Source organism: Equus asinus, chromosome 1 (assembly GCF_041296235.1).
Source record: "Equus asinus isolate D_3611 breed Donkey chromosome 1, EquAss-T2T_v2, whole genome shotgun sequence".
Taxonomy (NCBI): Eukaryota; Metazoa; Chordata; class Mammalia; order Perissodactyla; family Equidae; genus Equus; species Equus asinus.
Genome location: NC_091790.1, coordinates 157,842,971 through 157,866,805, shown reverse-complemented (window position 1 = coordinate 157,866,805; position 23,835 = coordinate 157,842,971). Strand labels below are relative to the sequence as shown.

Genomic DNA, 23,835 nt, shown 5'->3' with positions numbered 1-23,835 from the left:
CCAGCGCCGCAACATCTCTCGGCTTTGCCCCTTGCCTTCGCCTGCTCCCCAACTTTTCTCGCCGCCTCCCATCGGGGAGCTTCCGCAGCTTCAGAGGAGCCCGGAGTTTTGCAAACGCCTGAGCATTTATTTCTTACAAATAATAATAATAAAAACCACACACAGCCAATCCCAGCGGTGGAGCGGGGCGCACTGCACGTGCAGTCCCGCTCTCCAAGGCTGCCCAAGCTGGCTCCGCATCCCAGGGCTCGCCCCGAATTCGTCCCCGGCTCTTGTGCTATCGCCTCTGCGCGCCCCTGAGCTCCCGACGCAGGGTTGCTGGAGAGGAAAGAACCCCGGGCTGAGCCCCTTTTGGTGTCTGGGCGTTTCCGCCTCGGCCCCTCACCACCGAATCTCGGAGGACACCACCAAATCAACTCTGGCCACTGGAAAGAGGGGGCCTAAAGGCTGGGGCCCCAGCACTGTGGTGGCCTCCCAGGCCGCCCCCAGACAGGAAGAAGCGCAAGGAACAAAGGGGGCCCTGAGAGAGCCTGGTCTCTCGGCCCCGCGCGCAACCGTCCGTGGAAGAGAAGCAGCCTCAGCTGAGCTGAACCAACCTGGGCGCGGGTGGAACTTTACAGCCCCGGGAGCGACTGGGCTCCCGAAGGCTCTGGGCTTCGGATTCCGGCTCCCCGCCTCCGACAGTGCCGGTGCTGCCACCAGAGCAGCCTTCAGGACCAAAGGAGGCGGCCCAGGGCCATGGGAGCCGCAAAAGTCCTGGTTTCCAAATGTGCCAGGGGTGCCGGCGACGCCCGGCCTCCAGCGGGGAGACTCCCCCCATGCCTTTCGGCTGTATTTGTGGTTTGCTTTCGTCTTTCAGAACCCAGGAAAAGAACAACGGAGATACTAGGCACTGCCACGAAATGCTTGCATTAGCGCTCTCATTTTACTCCTGGAGGTCTAAGCGAGACCCGAATAACTCGGCCCACGGATTCCCAGCCCCTAAGCAGCTACTGTGGCTACGGGGAGCCTCGGCCCACTCGCTGGGTTCACTGAGAACCCTCCGATTTGGGGCCGGCTGGCTCGAGGAAAGGGACCCTGTGTGAAGATTCTCCAGGCTGGATACTTCAAGCAAATCAAACAGCAAACTAATGACACGAAAACCATATTTACACGAAAGAAAAATCGACTCCGGTTATAAAAGTGTATGGAATTTGACCTCGCCTCGGAGAAACACTACACAAAAGCTATCTTTAATAGACGCTTGTCATTTAAGAGCGGCAGGGACACTGTCCCTCATGCGCTCGCAAAAACAGAGCCGTAATTGTAGCTACTGCTGCGGGCAGAATTTATTTCTCCAATTGGCTAAATAGCCTCCCCCCTTCCCTGAAGGTGATATCTGTATTTTCAAATTTCGGAGCTGCCGGCACGACGGGCAGAACCGACCCCAACCTCGACACAAAAATAAGAGGGGCTGCACGGTGGGGAAATAAAGTTGTTGTAAATAAAATCCAAGTCACCATCTCCCCCCAATCCTCTGCATCCTCGTCGGGCACGCGATCGGCAGCTGACGGCCTCACAATTGGTACATCCTAATGGAACTGCGAGGGAAATGCAATAATTTTGCCATAATGGGCTGTAACCTCAATTCGACCCCGGCCCTTGCAGCCCTGGGTCGGAAGCGGAGCGATGCGCCCTGCCTCCAGCGGGTGGCGCTCGAGTCCGACTGAACGGCAGCAGCGGGCGGCGGGCACGCGCCTGGGGCGCGCGCGCCACCCCTCTCGCCTCCACCCAACTCCCCCATTAGTGCACGAGTTTACCTCTAGAGGTCATCAGGCAGGATTTACGACTGGACAACAAAAGCACGTGATTCGAAGTCGTACCCCATATTTGGGTGCCTACGTAGGAGGGAACCAAGTACATGTCCCAGTCATTTCCATAATTCATCATAAATTGTGCAAGGGTGCTATAGACGCACAAACGACCGCGAGCCACAAATCAAGCACACATATCAAAAAACAAATGAGCTCTTATTTTGTAAACTCATTTTGCGGTCGCTATCCAAATGGCCCGGACTACCAGTTGCATAATTATGGAGATCATAGTTCCGTGAGCGAGCAATTCAGGGACTCGGCGAGCATGCACTCCGGCAGGTACGGCTACGGCTACAATGGCATGGATCTCAGCGTCGGCCGCTCGGGCTCCGGCCACTTTGGCTCCGGGGAGCGCGCCCGCAGCTATGCGGCCGGCGCCAGCACGGCGCCCGCCGAGCCCAGGTACAGCCAGCCGGCCACGTCCACGCACTCGCCTCCGCCCGACCCGCTGCCCTGCTCCGCCGTGGCCCCCTCGCCCGGCAGCGACAGCCACCACGGCGGGAAAAACTCCCTGGGCAACTCCAGCGGCGCCTCGGCCAACGCCGGCAGCACCCACATCAGCAGCAGAGAGGGGGTTGGCACGGCGTCCGGAGCCGAGGAGGACGCCCCCGCCAGCAGCGAGCAGGCGAGCGCGCAGAGCGAGCCGAGCCCGGCGCCGCCCGCCCAACCCCAGATCTACCCCTGGATGCGCAAGCTGCACATAAGTCATGGTAAAGCCAGCCTTTTTCTAAATCCACGCGGCCGCGGGGGCGCGGCTCTCAGTCCTCCCTCTTTCCTTTACCGCCCTCTCTCCCCGTCTCTCTCCTCGTCTCGCCTCTCCCAGCCCTGTGGAGCCTCTCCCCGCCGTCCTCCTTCCCCTGCCTTCCTCCTTTCTCCTTCTCTTCTCCGCAGCGCCCAGCGCTCGCAAATGAGGGGGAAAGGGCCGCTGGCCAGGCAAGTTTAGACGTTGCAAGGCGGGGAAAGGAAAAACCCATATCGAACCCCAGCGCCTCGGAACGTGCTCCCGGGTCAGGCCAGCCAAGCAGGGCGCAGAGAGGTAGAGGATGGCAGTAGGGCTGTGAATCGGGCTTGTCAGGGTGGATAATTTATGAGGAGGGCTACGCTGGGGAAACAGCGTTACTAATTAGAGTCCCCGAAAAGGGGCTTGGGGGGGAATAATGGAGACGAGAGTCGGCGGGATTCTGAAGTTTGGGGGCAGGAAGGAGAACAGAAAAGGAAAGGGAAGAAAAAAAGAAAGCAGGCGCCCCAAGCGTGCAGGCTGGAACAGGAGGCGGCTCGCGGGGCTGGAACTTTAAGGGAGGGTGACCTGAAGGCCACTTGGGCGCTCAGCAAGGGGCCTTGCTTTGGTGGGTGTCTGAGCGGTGGGCAGCCTGGGAGGGCGGTGCCCCCGCCTCGCCTCGGGGCTCCAGGGGCAGGGCCAGAGGGCAGGAGAGGGGTGAGGGAACGCCGGGCGAGCCTCCGGGACGCGGCTCCAGCCTCAGATGGGCCGATTGTTCCCTGAGTCCAAATCGTATTGTTTTCTCTCTAGAAAGGAAGAGGGCAGGAAATTCGGGAGGGGTGGGCAGGCGAGGAGGGAGGACTTGTTGAGCTTTTCTCCCCTGTTCTCTGCTCAGGACCCTGGCTCATCCTGCTGGCGGGCCTTAGTAGCCAGGGACTGACGAGTTGGTGGCTAAACCGCTGACTTTTCTGTTGCAGACAACATAGGCGGCCCGGAAGGCAAAAGGGCCCGGACGGCCTACACGCGCTACCAGACCCTGGAGCTGGAGAAGGAGTTCCACTTCAATCGCTACCTGACCCGCCGAAGGAGGATTGAAATAGCACATGCTCTTTGCCTCTCCGAGAGACAAATTAAAATCTGGTTCCAAAACCGGAGAATGAAGTGGAAAAAAGATAATAAGCTGAAAAGCATGAGCATGGCGGCGGCGGGAGGGGCCTTCCGCCCCTGAGTATTTGAGCGTTTAAAGTACTGAGCAGTATTAGCGGACCCCGCGTAGTGTCAGTACTAAGGTGACTTTCTGAAACTCCCTTGTGTTCCTTCTGTGAAGAAGCCCTGTTCTCGTTGCCCTAATTCATCTTTTAATCATGAGCCTGTTTATTGCCATTATAGCGCCTGTATAAGTAGATCTGCTTTCTGTTCATCTCTTTGTCCTGAATGGCTTTGTCTTGAAAAAAAAAATAGATGTTTTAACTTATTTATATGAAGCAAGCTGTGTTACTTGAAGTAACTATAACAAAAAAGAAAAGGGAAAAAAACACACAAAAAGTCCCCCTTTGACCTTGTTAGTGCCAATGTTGTGTGTTGCACTCCAGTTGTTTAACTGTGCATGTGAGTGGAAGTGTTCCTGTCTCAGTAGCTCCAAGCTGTTAAAGATATTTTTATTCAAACTACCTATATTCCTTGTGTAATTAATGCTGTTGTAGAGGTGACTTGATGAGACACAACTTAACTTGTTCGACATGTAGTGACTAGTGACTCTGTGACGAAAACTGTGACTCTGAGCGGTGTGTCCCTGCGTGCCTTTGTAGGACCCTTTGCACGAACTCTGGAAGTGGCTCTTATAAGCGCAGCTTCAGTGATGTATGTTTTTGTGAACAAAGTTACAAATATTGTCCAAGTCTGGCTGTTTAAGCAAACTGTGATCAGCTTTTTTTTTTTTTTTGTATTTGTTTTTAAGGAAAAAATACTGACTGGAAACAAAAAATAAACTTTCTATTGTAAGTTCTCTTGGTCTGGTTTGTGCCAAATAGCAAGCGGCTCTTTCTGCTCTTCTATCTGTCTGTCCAGTGTGGAAGGCTGTGAGTCTGAGGCTACCTGAGCAGCCTGCCTGTGCAAGGCGCCCTCAGACCGACACCCTGACCCGCGGCCTCCCTACCTCTGACCCATCAGAGAGTTCAGGGCAGAAGGTGGAAAAGCTGGAGGTGGTGGCAAAGCCTGAGTCCAGCCTGCCCATCTCTGAGGAAACCAAATTAACTTGCTGGGTACAAAAAAGAGAAAGAGAGAGAAAGGAGCAAAAGCCCAGGGCTTTGTTAGCCGCCCTCGGGGCCCGCACAGATGCTGCCTCTTTCCTAAGGCCATCCTAGGCCTCCACTTGCTGAAGAGGCTGCTGTGCCAAGTTGTGGCCCCCAAACCCCCTGCCCCTGACCCACCCAGACACCCCTTTCCACTCCTCGCCCTGGACCCAGTTGGCGTCTTTTGCTACAATTAATTTGCTGCAAATGGAAGGTACTTACCCCATCCTAGCTCGATTGGGAAACTCCTCAGAGCAGCTAAAGCGCAACTAGAGATTTGCACATTTACCGACTGCTTACTCTGATGCCGTCTTTCCTTTTAAAAGTTATAAAACAGTAAACTTTATAAGCCCCAGTTCCGGCTATATGACATTTGGGTGCCAAATGAATAGGGTTTTGTCTATGAATTAGATCGTAAAATCATCCATAGCACAGACAGATCGGCTCACTGGCTATAAAACGTCACGTGGGGCCATTAAAGTAAGTTTTATGGTTTTGGGGAGTTGACATCCAACATTATATACCACATAACATATAATCTCACTGACGCTGGACTCCATTTGACTCTTTTGCAGGCTACGTGTGCCGCCTGGTCATTCAAATTGTCAATTTTAGGTCCAGAAGTGTCCAAACTACAAGTTCTCAAAACTCTCTGAAAAATGGCTCCCTCCGAGTTAAGGTAAGCTCGCCTCTTGAGCGCTTTCAACTTTATTTGTACTCTGAAAACTTTCTTCCTCGACCTTTCTCTCTTTCTCTTTCTGTCTCTGGTTCAATACCTCTGTGGTCGCCTCTGAATTCTAAAGGGGAGAGCAAACTTTCCCCCTGCCCAAAGGAGCAGCGCCAGGAGCCAGCCCTGCGGAGGCACCACGGGGAAAAGCGCCTGTGGCCGCGCCGCATCCCCAGGCCCAACTTTAATTGCTGCACAACCGCGGATGTTAATGACTTCCGCTGCTCTCGCAGGCGCGCAAAAAGATGATTTTTGTGTGCGAATGGGCCTGTGTGTGCAGCCCTAGCAGGGCCGCCTCCCATTGGGGCCTGGCGGGGCAGGGCTCCTGGGAGCAGCGGAGCCCTAGGGTGGGGGCTGGGAGACAGCGGGGCGCCGGCCGCGGGCGGGCGCCGAGGGCCGCGCTGCGCCGGGAGTGCTTGGGCGTTGGAAAGAAAGGCCGGGCAGGGGCGAGGCGGACTCTGGCGGGATTCCTTACGGGGCTGTGGCAATGTGTCTTCGCGGGCCGGGGTCATTTGGCAGCCCTGAATTGAGGCGGCTGCCTTCGGGGACGATTTCAGGCTGGCTGGTGAGAGCCCGGAGGGTGGCAGAGGCCGGCGAGGCGCGGGCTGCACCTCAGGCTGGGCCCCTGGGTTACGAGGCCGAGCCCAGGGCACTAGCGCCCACGGGACGCTGGGCACCGCGGGTCGCCACCTGGGGGGAGGGCGCAGCAGCCCCTGCCCCGCACCGGGGACCAGGCCCTGAACCTTGTTTGCCTGTACGTTCTTTTTATTTTGGTGGGACTATTCTCACCCGCCTGTGAGTCTGAAGCAATAAACTTTATGGCCGGATTTAACTTTAGTCTTTGAATCTCCAGGCTAAATGAAAGGAGGTAAAGCGCCTTCTTTTCTTCGCCTTGCCTTTCTTCTCCCTCTCTTCTTTCCTTTTCCTCTCCTCCTTTGTAGAATTAAAACATCTAGTAGGCACAGGACCCTCAAAAGGCAACTTAGGCATCCCCCTGGATAACACGGAAGATTAGAGAAATTTACTCCCCAGCAACATGCTTGCAAATTCTCTCTCCCAAACTGTGCCCTAAAGTTTGGGGGGAAATCGAGGTGTCTTCAATGCCCAACTTAAAAGTCCCCAGAGCCATTAGGTTGTTTTTCCTGACACGTCATAAAGGGTAGTATAGGGAAGAAACTGGTTGTTTGTCAGTAGGAGATTTCCGCCGTTCTTTTGTTAGCTGCTCTTTCTGTTTGATCCCAGGAAATTTACATAATCTATGATTTCCAAAACAGTCCCCATTATTGCACCAACGGGTGAAGTAAGGTGAAATAAATTTTTCCTGGGTACAATTCCAGCTTGGCCTCAGCTACCCACTCTGGCCCCAACCCCCCACATTCTTCAGTGGCAAAGCCATGACTGGGGATTGCTGGGGTCTTTCTCTGGATGGGTACCCACAAGGGACCTCGCAGATTTCCCCGTATTCCTTCTGAAGAATTAAGCCATATTCTCCAAGTCAGAAATGAAACAAAAAATGGGATCTTCTGTCCCCAACTGCTTTTCTCCTTAGAGGCTGGGTAGTTTTCTGCAAGTGCTAATTGATAAAGATATTTACTAAGTGCTTAAAGTGAAAAAATTTAAAGTGTAGATTTGGAATTTCAACAAACTTTATTGTGCAGAGACCACTTTCGCTCAACATAAGTCCAACAGATGTCCCCAAAGTCAGAGGTCCGAAAAGCAAAACCTGGGAAGTTTTTAAAAAAAAATTGAAACCATCCCACAAGTCCAGCTTCTCTTGAATAGTGGCAAGGTGAATGCCTGAAGTCATTTTGGGTAACCTGGTAAAGCGAGCATTGATGCTCAGCACTCAGGAAGATGGGTCTGCATCTCAGGGGGAGCCAGAATGTAAACTCTATTTGGGTTCTCTTTTATTATGTCTCTCTGAGAACTCTGCAGTCTTTGTTTTACTGCTTTCAGTTTTGAGTTCTTTATTGGAAAATATTGGGTTAAGATTTTATTTTAGTTACTCATTTGGTGATCTTGCTTGAGTGATTTCTTGGTGACTAAAAGTAGTAGCAGAAAAAAGAGTGATAGGGCTGCTGGCAGGTTCATTTGAGTAACTTCCCTGGAGGAAGCGTCCACACCATCTCTGTGTCCACATCCCACCCTGGGGTGTGGGAATGGCAGAAAGGCTGTTGGACTGATATCCAGCATCACACAATCTACAGAATCTTTCTCATGAATTACAAAAATTACAGGCTATAAATATTGTCAGCCTGCTTATTTCTGTCTGTTGTAATCTTCAGAAAACTTTAGAGTTTAAGACAGCAGGCCAACTCACAAGGAGTTAAATGACCTTTAAAAAAAGTACAGCCTCCAGTCAGACTTATGGGAGCATTATTGGAGGATTTTTTTTCTTTCTTCCTATTTTCATAGGAAGCATAGTAAAGAGGATGGCTGGCTATCTGCCCATTTTGTAGATAAATTATTTCTTCTTGTGCATCCTTGGGGTTATTTTTGCAGAAGAACTTACTTAGAAAAAAATCTCTGTCATTGGGGGTTTTATGAAGACATCCAGCCTCAGCCAGTGGCAGAAGTGTCTGTCTGTGCTCCTCGTCTTGTAAAAGGAGAAGGCGTCTGAAATGTTCAGGGCCCCGTGTTTCTACAAGCTACAGAGACAATATTTCCTGAACTATAAATATAATAGGAAGCTTCTGGTCACACTTACTTAGGGGTTTGTTAGGGTTTCCATGGTCTAATTTCACAACATTATGCCAAGATTCCTTTTCTCCTGCTCTTTCCCCTGCTTCATTGTTGGCGGCTCTGGGAGAGCAAGACAGAATTTTCTACAAAAAATGGAGTCATGTTCATTTGTTGAGATGTGAAGAGTATTATATCCAAACAATTAGTGAGAGGAGAGCAAATTTCATCCCGAAAGATGGGCTATTAAAAAGGAAAACAATCCTTTTAGCTTAAAAGATGCCCTTTGAAGCCTCTCGGGCCTTAGCTGGGCAGTCTGTCTGAGTTTGCCCATCATGGAGACTGCAGAACATTGTGGGCTCCATCCCTTTGGCTTCCAAGGCAGAATTTCTTTCTAGTCAATGACAAAACTATAAACGAGGCTTCCAGATGGGACTGAGGGGGTCAGCCTAGGCTCCCACCCACACAGGAGAGGGGAGCCACAGTCCCAGCCATTTGAAAACCCCAGAACTGGAAGATTTGCCTAGGTCTCTTTTGTTTGGTGTTTTTCACAAAGAAATCTGTTTTTCTCCCACCAGGTCCCCTCCCCACAAACCAGTCTTTTCAATAATAATATTTGTTATGAAGGTTATTGGGTAATTATTGCGATTTTGTGAAGCAGCCCTTGCTGGAGGTGAAGTCTGTCATCGCCTAACAAATGATGCCCGCGCAGTTCACTGCCGGGTTAAGTAAATGCAGAGAAGATAAATCTGCACACCCTAGGAATCGCCAGCAGAGCACGCTTTAGTACAAGTTCACAGTCAACTCGCCTGCCTGGGCCAGCTCTCCCAACAATTAGGGCTGCATCTTTATTTTTAAATAAAGAAAAAAAAATGTCTCCAACTCCCATTGCCTGCTTCCTCCCCATCTTGTTCCTTTCACTTTTTTCGAGGTTCCCCGTCCTACTCCAAATTTTCCTTGTAAATGTAATGATGAGTAATTTCAAAATAATCTCATTTCTATTTAAGTGCTGACAAAAAGAGGTAGGAGGCTGATTTGACAGGAAATACAGTCAGAAACACACAAAAATATCCAATTCACCCTTTTATTCCAAAAGGCCATGGCAGAAGCAGAGCATCCCTGAGATCCTGGGGCAGGGGTTGGGGGGGGGGGCTTCCCCCTGAAAGAAGAAGCGCAGCTTTGTGTATTTTTGTGGTTAGTGCGTTACAACTGCAGGTCAAAAAGTTGAGGGTCAAAAGTTTACGTTGTGCAGCACTCTTAGCCATCTGCCCAGACAGAGTTTGATGTCAATGTTAGAGCTGCGATCTTGACTATCAGCACAAAAGATAAAATGGCTCGAAGTGACGCGTGTATCACGGTATGGACTCCAGGTGAACCCTAGTGGTTGAATGACCTCAATTACGGAGGAAAGGATAGAAAATTCCTCTTTTCAAGAGTAATACATGCTGTATTTCATCTTGAATTATCGCTCCCATTCTGAGGGAATAGCAGCAGGTAAATAGGCATAGATTACTGAAACACCAACACCTTAGATGTTGGAGAGCCAGGAGTTTGTTTGGGGGTTTGTCATGAAATAAAAAAGCTCAAAACTCATCAGTAGACTTTTAAGAAATAATGCAGCAGGTTTCCAATGTTCCATCATACCTTCAAAGGCAAGAGAATGGGGCAGGAAACGTCCTTTATTTGAAGCCGGTGATTGTGATTGGCCAGGTTTTTTTTCTTTTTAGTACATATAATGATCCCCAAAGTGTGTGAGAACAAGGGCAAACACAGGCACTTCTTGCAAAATGTATTCTTAGCAATTTTCAAACACAGAATGCTTTGGAACTGCCACCCACTAAATGCAAAGGGTTCTTATTGCTGAGAAGGGGAGGGAAGGAAATGAAAACCTTCCAGAAGAGACAGGATTCCTCCACCCCTCCACCAGTGAGAAAGTGCTTGTTGGTTCCACGAAAATGTTCCTGTTGTTGGAAATTTTTCATTATATTTGTTGTTAAACCTAAACTGAATGTAAGAGAAATGCTACAATCTATAATTGAATAACTAAACTGTAAAGAATATGGCATTTGAGCAGGAAGGTGGAATCCACAAATGCCTTCCTTCCTAAGACCACCCATGACAGACTTCTATTCTCCGGAAAGTAATCTTTAAAAATACATTGGGAATAAAAGCTAAGGAGAGGGGAAGCAAGCTAAGGAGGAAGAGTGGGAGAGTAGAAAAGAAAGGGGATAGTGTCTTAAGGAAGCGACTGGAACCATGTCTCTTGTGTGAGTTGCAACTGGAGAGCTAAACAATATTTTATTTGTCATGCACCTATATTAGCTGTAAGTGCTGGTGCCATTAGAATCTATTTTCTGGGGGACATATTTTCCTTTTCTATGTATTGATCTTCAGGTAATTGATCTTCAAGTAATCAGTGTACTAAAATAGAAGAGAAAGATGAAAATTGTTTTCCTAGACTTTTCTTTTCAACTTTAGACATAAGCTAATTCAACTACTCAGAATGTAGACTCTTGCAGGGATGTGTAAGATCATCCCAATATGTTCCAGTTGATTGGATTTGCTGGTGCCAGGTACATCCAGTAGTAAAGTAAATATTTCCCAAACACCGCTTTCATGGAAGTAGTCAGATTGCTTCCACTGTGCAATGTGTAAAGTTTTCATGCCAGTCGAGAGCTTGAAGCCAAATGGGAGTGTGCCAGATGAAAATAGAAGACAGGGAACAACTGTGGTGACTGCTGCTGCAGCAGTGAACACTTCACCACATCTGGGCTATGGAAATGAAGAAAACTGAAACCCCTCTATTACTCACCAAGACAATTAAGTGTCTCTTTGAGAAAACCTCGTTATTGTATTATTGGTTAAAAAGGTGCCACAACTTAGCAACATGTCGGCTTCAATAATCATAGATACATCTTAACCAGTTTTTAAAGTAAAAGAAAAAGGTATCTGCAGAAGTTAGTTGCTTTAGAGTGCTTACTTTTTATTTGGAGGATTTTGATTTTTAGGACTCTCACACAGTCCTGGTTAAAATTCATGTATAATCCGAACATGAATTTCTCTTCTTATGCCTGGGTCGTGTACATTGTTTTAAACTACTGCAAGGAAACAACCCCCAAACAATTAATTGGTCAAATGGCTGATAAATTACTGCTTCTCTAAAAATCATATGCCTAGTGTAGGTCGGGGGAAGCCCTCAAATGCGACCATCAGGCATTTTGAAATTCAGCCATTCCCGTGTGCGCTCCAGAGACGTGCTTCAGATAGAGAACAGTCAGTCTGGGGGACTCTCGCTCTAAAGAACAAAGGACAAATACAGTCAATACATTCCATAACGTTTACATTTCCTTTGCTTTTCCCTCCTTGGTTTTCCCTGAGAAGGAGTGACCTGGGCAAAGCACCCTGCTCTCTAAAAGACACTGTATAGACCTTTTAGAAGCACAAAGTCCAAGGCCGAGGTGAACTTCAGGTCAGCGCGTCTAACAAATATGAAAATGTCGGCTGGTGAAGGGCGAGCCTTGTGATTTAACAAAGACTGTCAATGTGTAAGATTAATAAGAAACAAAATGCACACGGTGTCACTGTTCGGTCACTTTGAAACTTGGGACAGGGTTGCATTCAAGAGGGAAGGCTGTTCCAAATATATTCAAAATGATTCAAATCAGATTCAAACTAGGCTGCAAATACTGCCTCCCTCTCGCCCTCCCTCTTCCTTGGACTCCCTTCGCTCTCCTTCTCCATCTGGGATTCGAGGACATGATGAAAAGTTATTTCACTTAATGGGATTTTAAGAAAGCTTTTGTTGGGAATATATGTTATCCCTGCACGTGGAAATGAGCAAATGTGCTTACCAGTTTCCCAAGAAAAGGATAACGCTTTCACCCTGCTTGGGACTGGAGCCAGTTGGTGTGCGAAGATTAGCACGCTCCCTCTCTGCTCGATTTCAGAGCATCCCATCTTTTCTCGGGCCAGATGCTGCTGGTAAACTTGTTTATTTATTAATTGAGTTAGTTTCTTCCTGGCTTTACTTTGGTGTCTTGAATCTTATGTGAAGGCAAGAGTTTGGTGTTTTTTTAAAAATGTTTTTCAAAAGATTATTTGATTCAATGGAATGATGCTATGGCTTGTAAAGAGAGATTGTGGAAGGATCAGAAAAGGTACTGAGATTGTTTATTACAGCCATAAATCTTGCAGTAAAATGTCAAAATGTCGGTGTGTGAGATAACACTTGGTGGTCCTGGCTCCATTTGTGTTTATGATACGAACCACAAAGACAAGTTACAGGCCATGGGGGATTCTGTGTAAGCCCATCTTCCTAAAGTAATAGAACCACATGAAACACAGGCACAGTTAACTCGTTTAGGTTAACCATATACAAAACAGCGCCCGTGCCTCGTTAATACTTTAAAATAGAAACTCAGTAGAAGGTTCTGAGGCTAAACAACTTGAATTTTGTGTTTTAGTGTCTGTAAATAATATTAAACAGATATGGGTAGGACCCTAGTGCTGAAGGCTGATGACATGAGGAGGAGGGTAAAATTTCCTTGTCATGTTTTTTCTCCCTCTGAAGCTTAGAGAGCTCTGTTTTGCAAATTACATTATGTATGTATATATTATTTGTATTATATAGTATTTATGTATATATTATTTTGTCTTGCTGTAGAGAGATATGGGTTTGGGCAGCTATATCACAGGCTAGATTCTTCCCCGAGTCTAGAGAGGGGGCTCTAAAGATTACACTCAGGGTTGATTTCTGTCTGTGGCTCAGATTTCATTAAAAAAAATTTTCAGGGTGCCCCACATGGATAGACAGCACTCTTCACAGACACACATCCAATGTGAAAAACCTCTTTGTACCACTTCAGGGTGATTCCAGTTAGAAAGCTAACATGATCCCTTTTTTAACCTCTTTTCCTAAATTAGTTTAAAGATTAGTCCCATATAATAGGCTTTATGTGGCTAAGCATTAAATGACTATCCATCAAATGGATATATTCCAGCATTTAGTAACTCATATGAGTAACCGATATAAATGAAGATAGAATTGACATTCCTTTTGAAGTGTCTCCAGGCTTAGGCTATAACTTTCCTTGTCTGCGTTCCAGACTCAGTTGCGAGAAGGCTGTTTATACTGTTCTTTGAAAAATCAGCTAAGGTACACCAGCTGAAATATCCTTGCTTTTCATGCCAATATGAAACTATTTTTAGAATGGTAACTATGCTAGTTTGCACTGCTTTAATCTACGCTGAAAAATAGAGGATCTAGGTGTGTCTCTCAGAAAAGGAAAGAGAAAGTACACACTACGAGTAAGGCATCAGTATTTACTTCAGAGATCAACATTAGGTGGAATTAATATGTAATTTATTTGTTAATAATGGCATAATTAGTTTACCCATCAAATTTCAATTACTAAATGGCAGGCAACAGTCCTCTCTCCCCCGCTTCCAGAGCTAGTGATATCGTTAATATGCTAATTTTCAGCAATTCAGAAATTATAGACTGGCCTGTAAATAAAAGTTTAGCAGATACAGCCTGAGAAAGCAGCATCCAAAAGACAGAACATAAAATTCTTAGCGGATAAAAACTCCTCGTTGGCGATCAGCTGGGGACACTCCCTATCCTATCCTTAGCTTGTTTTTGTTTGCGGATTGTTCCAAAATAGGAAGTTGCTGATTTCAAAGCTCGATTTTGTGGAGGGGTCGCTTCTATCCATTCCCATCCTTGTGACACCTTCTCTCTCACAATCGCATCTAGTAAACGCGAGCATGTTTAACTCTCACTTCACCACTTTCATCAAATAAGTGACTATTAGGAAAGTTCTGATTTTTCTTAGGGAAAAAACCAAATGGATTCCGTCTCTAACAGAAAGAAAAAATAAAAAGTGCCCATCTGGTTATACTGGAATAGACTGGCTTTACATCCTTGGCCCGATATCTCTCAGCTGCTCACCCACCCACCCCTTGCGGCTCCTGCCTGGCTTCTCAAAGCAGGGCATCTCGGGCGCGGACGCGGTGAGTGCGATATAGGGAAGGGGATCAGCTGGTGAGAAAACCCGTCTGTTGGCCTCATTCGTTTTCTTCCGGGGCCAGGATTAAAGCCAGGATACCTCCTTGGTCCTGACGCCATTCCCTCCCCCAGGCGGCCTCGAACCCTGGAGGACGCCAGGCCAGGCTAGGCTGGGCCCGAGGTCAGCGCCCGGCCGCGGCCACCCGGCCGCCCCGAGGCCTGGACCATGAGTGGGGCACGCGCAGGGCCAGGCCTGGGTGTCCGTGAACACTAGAAGGCTGGCTGGCCCCGAATTCCCCGCGGGACTCAAAGTTGGGGGGTTGGGGGACCAAAGCGCCAGCTCCCTCCCTCCGCCCAGAGCCGGACAGGAGCATCCATCACCCACCGGCGCGCTTCCTGATCCGGGTTCGCGCGGGCAGCACACCCATTGGCAGGACTGGGTCACGTGGGGGCTACTGGGCGGGGAGCGCGCGGGGCCGAGAAGAAACGCAAGCTCGCGCGCGCGAGTGGGCGGGGGAGGAGCGGCGCGAACTTCGGTGGCGTTGGCGGCGGCGGAGGGAGAGGGAGGGGGAGAGAGAAGGGGAGGGGGAGGGTGGGCGCTTGACAGCGGGGGAGGGGAAGGGAGGAGAGGAAAGGGGGGATGGGAAGCGAGACAGGAGGGGGAGGGGCCTCGGCGAGCCCAGAAAAACGACAACGCGAGAAAAATTAGTATTTTTGCACTTCACAAATTAATGACCATGAGCTCGTTTTTGATAAACTCCAACTACATCGAGCCCAAGTTCCCTCCCTTCGAGGAGTACGCGCAGCACAGCGGCCCGGGCGGCGGAGACGGCGGCCCGGGCGGGGGCCCCGGCTACCAGCAGCCCCCAGCGCCCGCGGCCCAGCACCTGCCACCGCAGCAGCCCCAGCTCCCCCACGCGGGCGGCAGCCGCGAGCCCCCCGCCTCCTACTACGCGCCGCGGGCTGCCCGCGAGCCCTCCTACCCCGCGGCCGCGCTCTACCCCGCGCACGGGGCCGCCGACGCCGCCTACCCCTATGGCTACCGCGGCGGCGCCGGCCCGGGGCAGCCGCCGCAGCCCGAGCAGCCCCCGGCGCACGCCAAGGGTCCCGCGCACGGCCTGCACTCGAGCCCTGTTCTGCCGGCCGGGCGGCAGCCCCCGCCGCCGCCGCCGCCTCCCCCGCAGCATCGCGCGGCGCCCCCCGCGCCCCCGCGGCGCTGCGAGGCGGCTCCGGCCACCCCGGGCGTCCCGGCAAGGGGCAGCGCCCCCGCGTGCCCGCTGCTCCTGGCCGACAAGAGCCCGCCTGGCCTGAAGGGCAAGGAGCCCGTGGTGTACCCCTGGATGAAGAAGATCCATGTCAGCGCCGGTACGTGGCGCCGCTGGGGAGGCGCGGAAGGGTGTGCTGGGGCCAGGGCGGGGGTCAGGAGGCGAGGCAGAGGGGAAGGGGGCCTCGGGAGGGGAGCCCCCATCTGGCCCAAGCTACAGTGAGATGCGGGTGTGTGCGCGCCAGCCAGCCGCCTGATCCCAACGTGAGAACCCTTTTGTACCCGGGGTCCCTTTATCGGGAGATTTACGAGACGCCAAACTGTTAGGGCAGTAATTATAGCCCCCATAAATTTAATTGCCCTGGCAGAGGCTTCAGGCCATGTGTCTTTGAAGCTTTTCTTCAGCCCCAATGCCCAGCACCATTCTTTATGGCTCTCGGGTGTTTCCCGTTGTCAATAGCCTGTGAAACATTTTCTTTGCCGTTTTATGTATCTTGCGTGAACTTGGTGTCAGGTTATTATATAATGATGATGTCCAATTGCTCTTCCCCACCCCACCTTCTCTCTCCTCCTCCTTTCCCGCTCTTCCACTCCCTCCTCCTTGGCTTTCTCCTTCGGGGTTATGGGCTTTCAGTCAACCCCAGTTATAACGGAGGGGAGCCCAAGCGCTCTCGAACCGCCTACACCCGACAGCAGGTCTTGGAGCTGGAGAAGGAGTTCCATTTTAACCGCTACCTGACCCGGCGGCGCCGCATCGAGATCGCCCACACGCTCTGCTTGTCGGAGCGCCAGGTCAAGATCTGGTTTCAGAACCGGAGGATGAAGTGGAAGAAAGATCACAAACTGCCCAACACTAAGATGCGATCCTCCAACTCGGCCTCGGCCTCAGCAGGCCCGCCAGGGAAAGCACAAACTCAGAGCCCGCACCCGCATCCCCACTCCCACCAGGGCACCTCCACACCCATTCCCTCCTCCATATAATCTTCTGGAGATCTGGATCAGTTTCTTTCCCCCACCTGCTTTTCTCTCTTCTCCCCCTTTCCCCATCCACCCCTCCCCATCTGGACCATAACAGACCCCAAAACAAAACCCAACTTGGTGAAAAGGATAATAGAAAAGAAGACATTATCCTGGTAAGAGTTTACTGGTTGCCATCCAAGAGAGGACAATAGCCAGGATGCTGGCTGGTGGAACAACCTGCTGGCCTGAACAAGGCTGCCAGGATTGGGTACCTGAGAAGGACCACTTGGCATCAGATACTTTTGAGATGGCTAAAGTCAGCTAGACAGCCCAAGCTGACTGGGGACATGTACATGTATATTTGTTGCAAGCAGAAGAAAACAGACCTCTTTCCCTCATTCCTTACCTCCCCCTCCCTCGTTAAGGCAGCTCATACAAGCTTGCATTGAACTGAATAAATGAGTAGACATTGTGGACCTCACAAGATTATTTAATTCTGAAAATGTATAGACTTTGATGGTAAATGTGACACATGTTAGTTTCCCTTCTTTGCATTTATTTAAAATATTGTAGAGATATTGTTGTCTTATTCTGAGGCACAATCTCCGGGGAGAGGGGAGTGCGTTTAGACCCATGTGCAACTGTACAAATTGTGTTGTGGCTATATAGAAAGCCATGTGCTAAGAATAAACTGTTTTAAAGTTCTAAGACATATTTGTGTGTTTCTACTTTAAAAAAACAAAAGTTCTTTGGCTTGAGATGCTTGACCCTGGATATAAAAATCTTGTAGATGGCTTGAGTTGTATTCACTTAGATTCTGAATAGTCACGTCATTTGCGTGAGTGTGTTCAACTTGAGCTGAACTCTTGTCAGGTTTGACCCACTGTGGGAAAAGTTCCAAAGAGCATGAAGGCTCTTGAGCTCTGAGAGGGCTCCTCTGCTTCCCAAACTTGGCCAGGCTTTCGGGCTTCCAGTCTCTGTAAGGCATAGAAACGTGTCCTTCCCTGCAATGAAAGGTGAAACCATGCAGTGCTTTGGGCCCAGGAGTTTCTGCAGCTGTTCTACATGCTGAACTCTGAGCACACTTGGAAAGAAGTGGTCCCTGTGGTATTTATTGCACCTTCACACTTAATCTGCCTGTTTCCCTGGAGATAAAAAATAGTTTGTGCAAAGGGTTGAGATTGCTTTTTCTTTCTTGCTGTTTTTAAGATTCTCTTCACTAACTACAGCTTGGGAATTTTTATTTGTTTGCTTGTTTGTTTCTTTTCTTTCTTCCTTTTTTCTTTGTTGAAGCAAGAGCTTTCAAGATAAACTGAATTTTCCCAGTACACCCTCCAAAGTTTATTCTGAGGGGAGGAAAAAAAAAATCATAATGACATTCCACAATGCACCCCAAGCAAGGTAGACCTCAGAGTATTAAGTCCTGGAAGAAAGCCAAACTCTGAACCAGGGTCACTTTCCTCAAATGCTCCTGGATCTTTCTGCCTAACCTAGAGATCTAGAGTCAAAAGTTTGAAAATCAAAACCTACCTCTCAATCTCTATAACGCTAGTATTTGTCTACTGATTTACAAATCAGCAGAGAGGACTTAGACTTGGTTGTCACTGAAAGGAGTACTCTGCAACAAGAGACAGAAAACCAACACACACTAGCCCCAGAATATTAGAATGGTCACCTGGCCTTGAATGAGTGTGATTTTTAGTTCATGTAGTAGTAATTTTAGCAGAGATGGGAGGGGGTGGCACTCACCTACCTCTGCAATATCAGAGGAATTTTAAACACATTTTTCCATCAGTGGCCAGTGCTCAGCCAGTGGTCAGTCCTGTTATTCCTTTAGCCTCTGCTGCCCGGTGTGTGATACAGGGTGGGCGATCAGCTCTTTACCTGTGAACAAACCAGATCTGAGAGGAAAGTGAAGGACACTAATCTCCGAGGGGCCTCCACCTCTCCCCAAGAAAATTCAGGGACAAACAAATACGTGCCTTCCGGAATCAGGCCAAACCCAGCCTAAAGTGCATTTTATAAGGTGTGAATGGGGGGCCAGGGATTTCTAGAGGCACTGCAACTGCTGCCGAAACTTATTAACTCTCCCCTACTACACGCACTTGCAAAACGAAATTAAATCACGCTGAAAATAGCAATTTTCCCAGGAATCATTAATCACCTCATACAATAAATACTTCTTTGTAATTCAACAGCAATTCTGAAAGGCATTCTCTGGGAAAAGTCTGTGGAGAAGCGAGGGATCTTCTTGCAAATAATATGGTCTCAGGCAAAGACACAGCATCTTGGCTGTCTGCTCAAAAAATGCCTAGACTCATGGTGGAAATTGAGTGTCGAGCTGCAAAACCTCAAATGGCAGATAATCATCATTTAAGGTAAATTCTCGTATTTCTCCTTTGTAGTGAAGGAGGGGTATGGGGGCCTTCATTAGCTTCATACTGGAGGCAGTTATGGGGATCAAGGGGGTAACTTTCTTTCACTCACTCACATAGTCTATCCAGGAAAGGAAGAGAGGATGGAGATTGTTTTTCTAATATTCCAGGACAAAACGGCATTTTTCCCCAAATTGTCTTGATTATTAAAGTATTGCTAAGTTTTACAAAGCCAAAGTGATACAGAATGAACCGAATGATCATGTCATTTCTTCACAGTGTTTTGCCTGTTTCAGTTGTGGGTTTTTAAGGGAGCTTGTTATAACAGCTTAGAAAATCCCACTTCGTGCTTTAAAATCAAGCATTGTCTGCGCTTTGCTAGGGCAACCATAAGAGTTCACCCAGAGGACAAATTTTCTATCTCATTAATTGTTTTTTTTTTTTAAGCAAACCCTACTGGCCCCTCAAACCCTTGACCTTTAAAGACAGTATTTTGTGTAAGCTCTATAATTCTCCTACCCAAGTGACCCTTACACATGCTCTCCTCTTCTTTCTCTCTTTCTCCTTCATTCCCTCTAACACACACTCATCTGCTTTAGTCACAGAGCCAAGCTGTGCATGACTCTGGAGATAAAAGTTTTGTCAACATCTGAAATCAACCTAAATCGGATCGGAGACACTTTAATGGTCACAGTTTGAATTAGGTACTTAACACTCTCCCCCCTGAAGAAAAATGGCACTTTGCAGGCTCTCTTTCCTAGTTTTGCTGAAATCTACGATATACCCGGTGTTTTATTACAGCGGGAATTCAACTGTGACAGGCATAGTAGAGTACTTAATACCCAGGATGGAGCTCACGGGAAGATTACCTAGATATATGGGGAGCAGGCCCTCCGCCCTGCATCTCTCTGACTTTATACCCAGCTGTCCCAGGGTGCCCACATTCCCCCCCACCTCTAGGCCTCCTCCCCATGGGGTGGGTATTGCCATCTCTCCTCTATCCCCCTGCTCCCCTAAGCTTCCAAACTGTTCTGCTCTTCTCACTGCTGGCTTCCCTCCAGCAGTTTCAACATAGAAACAGATCAGTGACTCTTTAGAATGGAAGGAAAGAAAACCCCCAAAGAGTCAATGTAGCAAACAGAAACCTGGGGCTTCCCATCTGAATGAGTGGGCTCTGTGCAGCAATAGTCTGTTCTCGGCACTCCTTTGGTCTCTGCAGCGCTAGCTGTGGTCCTGTATTCAAGAACACAGGCTCACCCTTCCCAACTACTGCTCTTGTTGCCCCTTCTCTATATTATACACTGGCCCAAGAATAACTCTGCTTCCTCTTTCAAAGAGTATGGGTTGGGAAAAATAAGAGGAGGAAGAGAGCGAGTTTTAGCTCCTTAATAGCGTCAGGGAGCCTGCTAGGGCTGTTGTGAAACATCCTAGTCTGAAGCTTCTGTCTTGAAATTCTGTCATCTCTTCTTAAGAGCCTAAACTCATGGAATAGCCTTCTCCCCTCTTTCAAGCCAACCCTGCTTTCTCTGGAATTGATTCCTGGGACTAAAAGAGATTCCCTGATTGAAAGAATGTGCAAGGCCAAAGAGATCTGGAGGCTATTTTGGTTCAGTCTTCTCAGTTTACCGATGAGGAAACTGAGGCAGCTGAATGTTCGCCCCTGCCCCCCATGCTCCTTGTGTTAATGTTTATGTTAATGAGTACGGAGGTTGAATAGAGCCTTTGGTCTCACCTTGGATAGGGATAAGTGCATCTTTCCTCAGCGGAAGCCTGTTCTGCCTGGAATGGACCCGTGCGTCGTCGGGCTTACACTTGACACGGATGGCCACAGGTGTGCGGGGGGCCAGGAAGGAAGGGTGGGTTCTTGCCTGTTGCGCTGTCACAGCGGCCGCGGGAGATTATGTAACCAAACCACTTTAGCCGGAACGCTGAGGCAGGTGGGCTGACCTCTGTGCTCAGGAGGGGAGGGACATCAGGGTGTCTGGGAGTGCGGTGGGCACCCCACTGTCCACAGTTCTTATAGTCCCAGAGTGACTAATGCTATGCTTGCCCTGGTATTTCGGTGGCGGGGGCTTGGAGTCGGACAAGGGCATCTGCGTGCCTGGGAACTAAAACAGCCAAACAAGGACCCTGGTTGCAGCAGATAAAGGTGTAGCGCCTGTTCGAGGGAGATATTGAAATTGTAATCTTTGAGGTCACGTGACTCATTAAATAATTAATGCGGATCGTCAGGAATGGATCGGCGTCGTCAGGGCCTCACTAGGAATGAATCTCTCAGAAGGGAGACCCCAACTTACTATTTGATTTTTAAAAACACACGTCCTCAGATTTATCTCCAAAGGCTTTTAACTCCTTCAGGAGAGCTGGAGAGAGCCCTTCAGCGGGGAGGACCGGAGCTGGCGGGCCCACGCGGGGGCTTGGGGCTTTTTCTGCAGGGTTTCTGCGAGTCCCGGGAGCGCGCCGCGTCCGGGGAAACGTGAGTTCGGGCTCGGGTTTTCTGCGGTCACAGCCTGGCTTTGGTGATGAAGTGGGACGGATGCGCAGACAGTTGGTAATGTTCTGATTCACACTGGGGAAGGCTGCAGAGATACCACAGGAGCGGCGCGCGGCTTTGTTCAATTTTCCCGGTGTTCATAAATCACCCGCGCCGGGCGAGCGAGGGAGCAAGCGAGCGCCAAAAACGCCGAGAGAGAGGCCACAGCGGCGGCGGCGGCCATTGCAGAAGGAGAGATCTGGGCAACATCTCTTTGTGACTCATTAGTCTGAACGATTTATGGGAAACAGCAGCCATGAATATTTGACTTGGGGATAAGGAAATAGCAATAATAATAATAACCATAATAATTACAACACTCCTAAGCGTCGCGGGGAGATGTTGGAGAGTGGGTGGCGGACGGTGGCATAGTGAATCTTTCTGGGGTGAAGTTGGGTGGCAACGTGCAGGGTAGCTAAGCCCCACCTTCCTCAGGGTCACACCAGGAGCCCCAAGGCCAGGGGGCACTCCCTTTGGGGACATAGAGGGCGAGTTTGAACAAGAGAAAGTGCTTCAGTGTGGATTCTGAGTCCCGGGTGCTTTATGGAGAGGGGGCTGCAGGTGGAGGTGGTGGCAGAGGGCAGCTAGCTGCTGGTTTTCTGCCACTTGTTCAATGTGCTACGGAGCCCTGAAGCCTGAGGGTCAGGGGAGTTGTCAGCTATTTGGTAGCTCTCTTGGTGCTGTCAGCAGGATTGCATGGATGCGGGGCAGCCATCGAGGGCTGGTTTGGGGCAGGCTGGAGTATAGGAAGGCTACCCAGACCTGGGTGAAGGGGCAATGGGGCAGGGATAGGGCTGTGGAAGCAACCTGCCCCACAGAGTCCCAGCCCAGCCAAGGACTTCCTCAAGCCAGGGCCCAGAGCCCAGGACAATTCTTTGCCCCTTCCCCAGTGACTTCTCACTCCTGAAAGTTGGCTGACCATTTGCTAGTTAGAGAGTAAAAGAGGGCTGCAAATATCTTGAGGGATGAGGTGGCAGCAGAATTAGGGCATCAAGCGGCTGGCTGCCCTTGCGCAAGGCCAGGCTGGATAGGGCCCCCAGATCGGGTATTCTCTGATGCCGGCGTCTTTCCCAGTTTCCCCCTATTACCAACAGCCTTCCAGTTGGCCGGCTCTGAGGGACTGGGCACTGCCGTACTCCTGCCAACCCACTGGCACCGAGAAGTGACGTACCCAGGGCTTGAATGAACCAGAAGACAAAACCTCTCGTGACTACCCCAGGCCCATGGTCTGAGCCGGGGTCTGATTTCGCGCCAAACAGAAATGAACGCTATTAGTGAGGTTTCAGGAGAATCCGTGATTGAATGCTCCCAGACAAGGCTTCCCTTTGTTAGCAAAAGAAAATAAAGCGTGCATTCACATTCCCCAAGTTGAGGTGCGTGAGGAGCTGTCCGAGCAGAGCCGGCGCCAACAGCAGCAAAGCCTCTTCCACCTTCCTATCTTCCTTTGCCTCGTCCCTTTTCTTCCCCTCCCCCATCCCCCACTCCCTAAAAAGAAAGAAAAAGGAGAGTGTGGGTGCAGAGATGCAGTATGTATTTATTTTAGAAAAATAAATCACCATCATCAGGCCATTTGTAGACTGGAACCTTTCGAGCAATGAGTGCGCCGCATGGACGAGTGCCCTGGCGACTCCTCCGTGTTCGTGTCACCCCGGGGGCCACCCTGGCGCCCGCGCCGGCCGCGCTTCCAACTCCGGTCCTCTAACTCCTTTCTTTGGCAGCCGCCGTTCACCCTCTGCTGTTTGTTTGTCCGCAGAGCGCCTGGACACCGGAAAAGACGATTCCCTGAGCGCCCGGAGCTGGAGACAATCTCTGGTTCAGTCTTAGACATCTTTCGAGGTAAGCGCTGCGCCAAAAGTCTTCACTGCGCCGGGCTTTGCAGCCGCCCTTTGGGAGGAGTTCCTCTCCCGGGCAGCTGCAGCCCTTTCAGAAAGGCTCTGGTCAATATTTAACTTCAGAGGAGCTGGGGAGCTGGGTTCGCTTCAGCTGCACGCCCCGCGAATGCGGGGCTTCAGGCAGACAAAGAGTCTGCCCCCAACGCTGGCCCGCGTTGTGCTGGAGGGGCGGTTGCAGAGATCAAAGATGTGTGTGCGTGGGGAGGCGGGGGTGTCAGGAGGGTGTGTTTGTTTCTGCCGGCAAGCCCCAAACAAACCACTACACGGAACAGCAGGGCCAAAGCAAGTAGAGGCCACGGGCGCGGCGGCCGCTGCGTGGGCCGCTCTCCCTGTCGACCGTTTGCGGCGCCTGCGGAGACCGTGAGTTCGGAAATTGTCGTCAGCCCCAGCTCTGCGTTGAGGAAACTTGCCTCGCCGCCTTGTAGTTTCTTCTATTCTTTTGCCTTTCCTCGGCATGAGGGAAGTTGCTGTATTTCAAATGTGTAGACTGTGTCAGGCGGCGGGTCTTCTCGCTTCCTTTAGCCGGGGTGATCCGC

At 49.9% G+C, this 23,835-nt stretch overlaps 3 protein-coding genes and 1 long non-coding RNA gene across 11 annotated transcripts in view; 3 read left to right on the top strand and 1 right to left on the bottom strand.

Moving 5' to 3' along the window:
* Positions 1–23,835, top strand: part of HOXA3 (homeobox A3) — a 44,696-nt gene that overhangs the window by 6,783 nt on the left and 14,078 nt on the right. For 2 of the 8 annotated variants that reach the window (XM_070510933.1, XM_070510919.1), the window contains exons 2-4: positions 5,438–5,541; positions 18,698–18,877; positions 23,161–23,243. The gene's annotated coding sequence lies outside the window, so the exon portion shown is untranslated. Of the gene's footprint in view, positions 1–5,437; positions 5,542–18,697; positions 18,878–21,211; positions 21,351–21,427; positions 23,660–23,835 lie in introns of those variants that run through there. The other 6 variants (XM_070510929.1, XM_070510913.1, XM_070510941.1 and 3 more) reach the window with 5 other exon arrangements.
* On the top strand, positions 13–4,575 carry HOXA5 (homeobox A5). The gene is made up of 2 exons (XM_014841024.3): positions 13–2,563; positions 3,549–4,575. The coding sequence occupies exons 1-2, from the start codon at positions 1,669–1,671 to the stop codon at positions 3,797–3,799; spliced, it is 1,146 nt and encodes a 381-aa protein (XP_014696510.1). The 5' UTR covers positions 13–1,668; the 3' UTR covers positions 3,800–4,575.
* Positions 14,915–17,206, top strand: HOXA4 (homeobox A4). The gene is made up of 2 exons (XM_070511003.1): positions 14,915–15,640; positions 16,174–17,206. Exons 1-2 carry the CDS (start codon positions 15,007–15,009, stop codon positions 16,518–16,520), a joined length of 981 nt encoding a protein of 326 aa, XP_070367104.1. The 5' UTR covers positions 14,915–15,006; the 3' UTR covers positions 16,521–17,206.
* On the bottom strand, positions 17,368–21,018 carry LOC123283133 (uncharacterized). The gene is made up of 3 exons (XR_006523679.2): positions 20,607–21,018; positions 18,253–18,383; positions 17,368–17,503 (listed from the first exon to the last, which is right to left on the bottom strand). It is a non-coding gene; the product is annotated as an uncharacterized lncRNA (long non-coding RNA).